This window comes from Lactuca sativa, chromosome 9, assembly GCF_002870075.4.
Source record: "Lactuca sativa cultivar Salinas chromosome 9, Lsat_Salinas_v11, whole genome shotgun sequence".
In the NCBI taxonomy this organism is placed as follows: domain Eukaryota; kingdom Viridiplantae; phylum Streptophyta; class Magnoliopsida; order Asterales; family Asteraceae; genus Lactuca; species Lactuca sativa.
In genome coordinates, this window is record NC_056631.2 from 190,232,191 (window position 1) to 190,240,003 (window position 7,813).

Consider the following 7,813-nt stretch of genomic DNA (forward strand, 5'->3'; position numbering starts at 1 on the left):
CGGTCCAGTCAGGCCGATGGCCCAATATGCATGTTGATTGTTCGATTATTGTTGATATGGTTTTGTCAGTGTGATATTGGTATTTTGGGGGTAGCTCACTAAGCCCTCGGGATTACAGTTTTCAATTTATTGTTTCAGGTACTTCAGGAGATCATGGCAAGGCGAAGGCGTGACCGTAACGCTCCTCATCCTTATGTTATGATTTTGGGACACTCTGATGGATAATGATTTGAAAACATTTTTGTAAACAATGCTATTTGATTTTTATTTATGATTGAAAAAGTTTAAATTTGGCGTAAAATTTATGGATGTTACACGATAACCGGACCTGGTTAAACTAAAATGAAGTACAAATAGAAAACTACATGCTGAAAAAAAAAATCATGTCATTCCGACTCCAAACGAATGCATTATGACAATTTAAAAAAGAGGAATAAATTGTGTATAATACCGAAACAAAACAATTAAAATTTGATACTCCGTGTTCCACAACATATAAGTCAATCAATATGTAACCAAATAATGTGTTTTTATAGCCTAAAATGAAGTACATACAGTAAACATGAAAGATGGCAAATTGTGCATTATGCTGAAACAGAAAACATGGAAGATGGCAAATTGTGCATTGACACAGAAAACATGGAAGATGATCAGAACAATCATGTCATAAGGATGTAACGTAAATAGTCCAAACAAGTTCATGATGATGTAATGTTGAACATTCCAAACAAATTCAATGGTAATATATGAACAAAAAAACTTAAAGAAATAAATGTGAACAAAACCTAAACTATCTTATCTTCACCAAACAATCATAAAGATGTAAAGTGAAATTGTAATACTTGGACAAAAAGAAATTTAAGATACTAAATATAACAAAACCTTATATATGTTACCTTTATAAGTCATTAACTCCAGGGTCGGCTCCGAGATTTCGGAAGCCCTGTGCAATTTAACAAAAAATAGGCCCTAAAACTTGAAAGATCTGAAATTTAAGCAAACAATTTGTGAAAACATAAATTAAAATTTTCATACTAAATTATATATATATATATATATATATATATATATATATATATATATATATATATATATATATATATATATATATTGTTTCTACTTAAAAACAAGCATAATATCCGTTGAAATAAACTTTTCAACATCTTCATAAATAACTTTATGCGAAATGTTGCTTTCAACCATGACGATCAATTTAAAGATTTTCTTCTTGGTTTTGATTCTGAAAGTCAATTAGTAAAGTATAAAACGTTTATACTCTGAAAAAAATCAGATTACACTATGCCATTATTACATTCTCATAAACCAAAAAGTAAAAATCAGATTACAAAGAAAAAAAAAGAAATTAAAAGTTATATTACATTCTCTTAAAAGAAATACTCTGATTTGCTTTTGATAAAATAAAATCTGATAAAAAATATATATATGACATTCTCGGAAAAGAAATACTCTGATTTCGTTCTCATAAAAAAGTTTTGATAAAAACTTATGAATATACTTTCATATATTCAACATCTCAAGAGGATTGCTTTCTTCTGAAATTTTGATTGACTCTGATTTTCAAAACCTCAAATCTTTTAAATTCAAGAAAAAGATAAAAAAAACTTATCTACTTATTATAAAGAAGTTATTAGGAATAAGAATATTATCCAAATTTTGAATTATGGCTCACTTATTTTTGAAGTAAACGTTATTTTGCTTGTGAAGTTCTGATTTTCAATTTTTGAAGTAACATGGCTTCCCGATTTTTTTTATTCACTCGTTTTTGAGGATTGATGAAGAAAAGGGTAGGAAAAAAAATAAAAACATAAAGCTTGTGAAGAAGGAAGTAAGGGGACTCTTACTCCCATAAAGTCTAGAGAATTCACTAACCATCAATAATTTGCGAGAATGTAGAAACCAAAGCGATATTTACTTCTCCTGAAATTATGATTCTTGCTTTCCGTCATTTCTGATTCCCGCTCATCTTGCGTCATTCCTGATTACTCTCATGTCTGATACATTTCTAACTTAATATGATTTGGGCCAAAAAAAATAACACACAGTACAAAAAATAGGCCCTAGATTTTAGTGGGTCCTGTTCAAAGGCACAGTATGAACTCCCTTTGGGCCGGCCTTGATTAACTCTCGTACGGAGTAAAAAAAAAAAAAATACAGTGTTCACTATTATTGTGGTCCAACTCAACTTAATCGTATGACAAGGTGAGACTATGGTCCCGTAGACAACAACATAAAAATATCAAATTATCCTACTTGACTGTGAAAGGTATAACAATCAAGGTATTCGATGGGTTCATGTGACATTTCACATCATAATTTTAAGCTTCGTAAGGAATTTAACAAGTGGCCAATTATGGGATCCACAAATCTCGACGTAGATTTGCATAGCCCACCCACCCACCTCAAATTATAATTACTATATAATCATTAGATTAATAACTTTATATGTTGTTATCAAATAAACTGATTTGCATTTGCTTACTATTTTATATAGTTATACTTTTTAATCCGTTTTTAAATTCTTATCAATTCATGTAGGTACAAACCAGAAAGTGATAACAATTTAAAAATTACTGTAAAAGTTAATAAAAAGTCTATTTCGTTATGTGAACTAGAAAATTTTATATAACTTTCGGTAACAAAATGTCTATTTCTATATGTAAATTAGTAAAATTTATATAACTTACTTACATAAACACGATTAGTAATCCATCCAAAATAAATGAAGAAAAAAAAAAGATTAGATAAAACATGTGACAACTTGACAAAAAAGATGTATTTTATCCAAAAGTCAGTTCTCTCATTGGTTCCCCATATTCCCTCATCTCTCCAAAATTTTATTCATGCTCTAAGACTCTTTTTCATATATAATTCACAATATACCACATAGACAATAATTGTATTATCTTTTTTTATCAAGAATTAACATAAAAAAACAAATCTATATCACAACTAATTTTCATTTAAACTAATGAAAAGAAATATGATCAATGAGATAAGTGTAAGAAACACCATGATAACACAAATCCCCACACAAACCAAACTTTTAAATCGAATTCCCTTATCAAGGGAGCATACATGTGGGAAAAGTTTTTTCAAACAAAAAGAATTTATTTAAATGACCCCACTAGATATTTTTGTATAAACAAACTATAAGTGTGTTTAAATCAATCATTTATGCTTCATGCTTCACAGCTAATGAATCGTGATTGATCTTGCAATGATTGCAACTTCTGTTGTATAAATTCAAACCATTAATTAAACACCCATGTTTGGAAATTCAAAATGTAGTAACATGAAGCAATAGAATTGAGTTTATAATTTTTCTATAATCTTATTTATATCCCAAACATAGTATAATAAAATATCATATACCCTTTTATCGTAAGTTTTTAATCTTTATTATTTTTAGAGTAATTAATTACTTTATTTAATATACATGATAAGAATATCAAGCAATAATGAAGTAAAAAAAATAGCGTGAAAACTGAAACTTTATATAAACTAAGCTTTTATTAAATAACATTTGTATATATCTTTCAAGAAACACAAAGATCTTTCAACTCCTCACTACAATTGCACTCTTTTCTTCTTTCTAAAACTTATAATTAGAAGAACTAACAAGCTATATTTCTTGCTTGTATTCATTCTCGACCCTTTATAGAACCTAAAAAGGGTATATTGGTAAACTTTTTCTATACCTTATATCCATTGCAACATGGTTTGTCGCCCTAAAAACACTAAAAACCGAATCTTTTTTTGTTATAAACTTTGACGTCAAAGTATTTGATGATCATTTTGTGAATATTTCATTCCTTTTTCACTAAATCCTTCGAAAAAAACTCATGTGGCTGTTGATATTCCATTCTTTAATGGAGATGCAAATGGACTATCCGGAAGATTCAATCCCTGGCTGCTGCAATTTATCCAAAATTATTTGATTTAGTGAATAAAAAAATGATGGAAAACAAAAATCTTGAAATAATGCAACCAAAATCAAGAAAATAAAGTTGGATCAGACTAGATAAGCTTTCTAGGGTTATTTTCAATTATAAGGATGAGAGGACATTTATGTCTTTTGCATCCTGTCTCACTTTTTTAGTAGGACAAAAATGATTGGATGAGACTGGACAAACTTTCTAGCGCTGTTTTCGATGATGTGGATAAGAAGGGTATTTCTGTCATTTGCACACACAAATGATCAAGAAGTACATGTCCCACTTTTATAAATGGAACAAAAATGAGTGGGGATAAAATGATATTTACATCTTTTGCACATATAGAAGATCAAAAAGTCCCTATCACACCTTTCTAAGTTGGACAAACAAATTGCAATTTTTGTGAATGTGTCCCATTGGCTATCAATCACAGTGTCAGTAAGAGGGATACAGTCCAGTGCATGCCAAATGCAGTATAACTTACTTCTCTTGATCATTGCATTTGGTATTTATGTGCCTAATTTTTTCATCCCCAACGGATCCATTGTTGAAAACATCAAGAAGATGACCAAATCGCTCCATGGAAGACAAATTCATGTGCCCTTTATGACCTATCAATTCAACATACAAAATCAAAAATATATAAATTAATAAAAAATAATTCAACAATTTTAATTTTACTCTAACCTTCTGATAACTGCAACTCTTCAAATGAGTACCCAAAACATGTCAACCGATTTGTGGGCCCCTCTGATAACTGCATCTCAGAGAATCGCAATCTCTCTGACTCAAGTTCATGCTCTTGTTGTTCTTCAAAAATCATTTGTTTCTTTAATGACGATGAATTATTATCACATATTCTGTGCACTACATAGTTTTTATAAAAATTCAAATTAACTACAACCAATAACCAAAAAACAAAGATCATTTTTTTATTTAATTTTATATTACTTACTTAATTGAAGCTCGGATTCAGCTTCAAAACTGTGGGGTCCATAGTACATGTTATGCCGAAACTTTTCTCCAATTTTCCTACAAAAAAAGGTGACAATTTTAGAATGATATAATCGAGTAGATTTTTCAAACCACAATAACTTAAATAAATATAAAATCAAAAACACAATGAAAGTATTTTGCTATTTTGTGCATGTAATCTTACCTATCATCCCTTGACTTTTCACGATATGGTTTGACCAAAACTCGTGCACCACAAACAAAATGAGGATTGCCTTTATTTAAAATCTCCTTAACTGTTTCTCCAAAAACAAAAGTAACAAAACCAAACATTCTCTTTTGCTGACATGGAATTCTCACATCATGAACAGGACCAAATTTTCTGAAAAAAAATATATATATATATATAAAAAGAGTAAAGTAAATCGTTATTCTTTAGGATTATCCCTATATAAATATGTATGTAACATCTTACTTGAAATAGTTTGAAACATCTTGCTCTGTGAAAGTACTTTCAGCAGGAAAAGTCAAATATATTTGCCTTGACCCTGCAACTATTCCACCTTGTTCATTTCTATCCCTGTAATCCGTATATTTTGCAATTTCATCCGCTAAAATTACCGCATGTTGCCCATGAGGCCTATTTTCAATCAAACAATCAAGAAATACGAAGTTAAAGGATACAAAAAATATAAATTATAAATTGTAAATTGTAAATTGTAAATTGTAAATTATAAAACCTGTCGATGAGAGATATTCTCTTGAGGCGAGCAAGAAGTTTGGTCAAACTATAACCAGCTTTGCCATGTCTTTGACTTTCGGTCAAATACCCTTCAGCTTGAAGCGTCTTTCCAAATTTCTCATAATACAATAATGGTAAAGCAGCTATGGAAACAGGGTACCCTTTTCTTGATTTCAAAAGTTCAGTGAGTTCAATCTCTAGTTTCTTGAGTGACCCAGGTGAAAAGACGTTATCGTCCTCAGGGGTAAAGATGGAAAAAGTTTCGGATGTGGGAATACTATGAGAGTATCTACAGTTGTTTCCATGTCTACAACAACCTTTCATGAAGTAATGACAAATCTTGATTGGGAATTCGGGAGACCTTTGACTGATTCTAGGACAGAATGTAGGGGCAGAATGGTAAATTGAGCAGTTTGAAGGGTCAATCTGATTGTCTAACTGGAGGAAATGAAGTTGGTTTTGGAAGTGGTAATCTTCAGGGAATGAAGATGGATAAAGCGTTAAAGATTGGGGATTAGGAGAGAAAGGCGAGAACTTTAGGGGCAAATCCGTCATAGAATTTGAAATTGGTGTTGGAGAAGTGGAATTGGAGGGTAAATTGAGATGGGTTTTTGCTTTATTGATTAAAGAGTGGATTAAATTATCGGGTCCATAGGCTAATCTTATCATCTCTTCTTCACCATGATCTTGTAACAAGAGATACCCGATAATCTTTGAGACTTTTTCGGGTTCTAGGTTTTGGATCCTATCGTATACGATTTTTGTAGATTCTGAGAAGTCCATCTTCGATTTTTTTTAACCTACATATGAATCCAATGTTATAACCATAAATATTACTACAAAAGTAAAACGAAATTGAAGAAAAGAAAGTAATTGAAGAGGATAAATAAAAAGGTCTTCTTCGACATGGCTAATGTGTGCTCTTTTCGGCTTTTCAACAAACATTGGGGTGCGAATTTATGTTCAAGCATGAAAATTGACACTTTGGGCACGAAAAAGGAAGAACACAGGTTGTGTATGACTACAAATTTCACACAAGTTTCCCGTTTTCGTTTTCAGAAACAACCCTGGTTCATTTTTCATGGAAGAACTCCAAGCTTCCAGCATTAAATTAAATCATGCAAACTTACAATGGAAATATACGATAATAGTAATCTTTTATGTAAATAAAATAACCCATGTCAAAATCCAAGCCTTTTCCTTTCGTAAACGAGTGAAGAACAAGAAGTTAAAAGAATTCATGAAAATTTATGGTGAATAAAACAATTTAAAGCAAAAAATTTGAATACCCACCAAATTTAATAGCCTTCTGAACAGAGAACAAGGTCAGAAGAACCACCTACTCATGGCCTCAAAACTCCTTCATGATTGATTGGATACAACATTCTCTCTCTATCTATATATGTGTCTATATCTATATCACTTTCTCTCTTGCTCTTGTTGTTGTTGCTAATATTTTAATAAAATCAATCTATATATAAACTATGCCCTCAATTCTCCCCACAAACGACACTATTCTTAAAAGAATACTGAAAATGACGCGCCCTTTTTTCTTTTTTTTTTCTAGTTGAATCCCCTCGAATACTCCATTTTATAGAACACATACAGTGTTAAATTCTAAAGAAAAAATTGTCAGTAAAAACAAAAAGAAATTGGGAAAAGACAAGTAAACTGAAATGGGGGTTTTCCTTAAATCAAATGGGTTTTTGGCCACATTGTTTACATACAAAATTGGATCGAAAAGGGGAGAGAGATCAGGAGGAAGTTACAGCTTTGAATATACTATTTTGACTAAAGTTACTGGTTCGAAAAATAATTTGAAATGTTCAAGAAATTATACGGAGGTGGTGGGGTGGCAATTTAAGAGGATTTTTTGGGATCTTTTGAATCTGAATCTTGATTTATTGCTGAAAGTTTTGATTTTTACTTGGTGAATTTAGGAGATAATGATGGGTAACCGTGTAATTCTTTTTATTTTTCTAGATATTTTATATTTAAGTCCTCGTAATTTTAAGGGAAAATGACTCTTGAGGGTAATTAACTTTTGCGTTTGTACTTATTTGGTCTCTTTTTTTGTATTCAATATCCCATCGAACTTGTTGTTGGTGTTTACCATAGCCCTTTTGACCGGCTTTTGACCTGTGATAGCCGGTCAAAGGGT

The 7,813-nt window shown here is 30.8% G+C and overlaps 1 protein-coding gene across 2 annotated transcripts; it reads right to left on the reverse strand.

Moving 5' to 3' along the window:
- Positions 1 to 3,494: 3,494 nt before the first annotated feature.
- Positions 3,495 to 7,116, reverse strand: LOC111895567 (zinc finger CCCH domain-containing protein 18). Of its 2 annotated transcripts, none has more exons than XM_023891655.3 (8): positions 6,946 to 7,116; positions 5,651 to 6,452; positions 5,386 to 5,550; positions 5,116 to 5,292; positions 4,912 to 4,988; positions 4,644 to 4,823; positions 4,441 to 4,567; positions 3,495 to 3,931 (listed from the first exon to the last, which is right to left on the reverse strand). In XM_023891655.3, the coding sequence occupies exons 2-8, from the start codon at positions 6,433 to 6,435 to the stop codon at positions 3,862 to 3,864; spliced, it is 1,581 nt and encodes a 526-aa protein (XP_023747423.1). In that variant the 5' UTR covers positions 6,436 to 6,452; positions 6,946 to 7,116; the 3' UTR covers positions 3,495 to 3,861. The 2 variants fall into 2 exon arrangements, with proteins under 2 accessions (XP_023747423.1, XP_023747421.1); XM_023891653.3 differs by having other exon boundaries at positions 3,495 to 3,934; positions 6,946 to 7,112.
- Between the last annotated feature and the right edge of the window lie 697 nt (positions 7,117 to 7,813).

Coding starts and splice junctions, on each gene's coding strand:
- LOC111895567 (XM_023891653.3), bottom strand. CDS start 6,435: ATGGACTTCTCAGAATCTACAAAAATCGTATACGATAGGATCCAAAAC. Junction 5,293..5,385: donor GATGTTTCAAACTATTTCAA/GTAAGATGTTAC, acceptor ATTTTTTTTCAG/AAAATTTGGTCCTGTTCATG. Junction 4,568..4,643: donor AGAGTTGCAGTTATCAGAAG/GTTAGAGTAAAA, acceptor TTGAATTGATAG/GTCATAAAGGGCACATGAAT.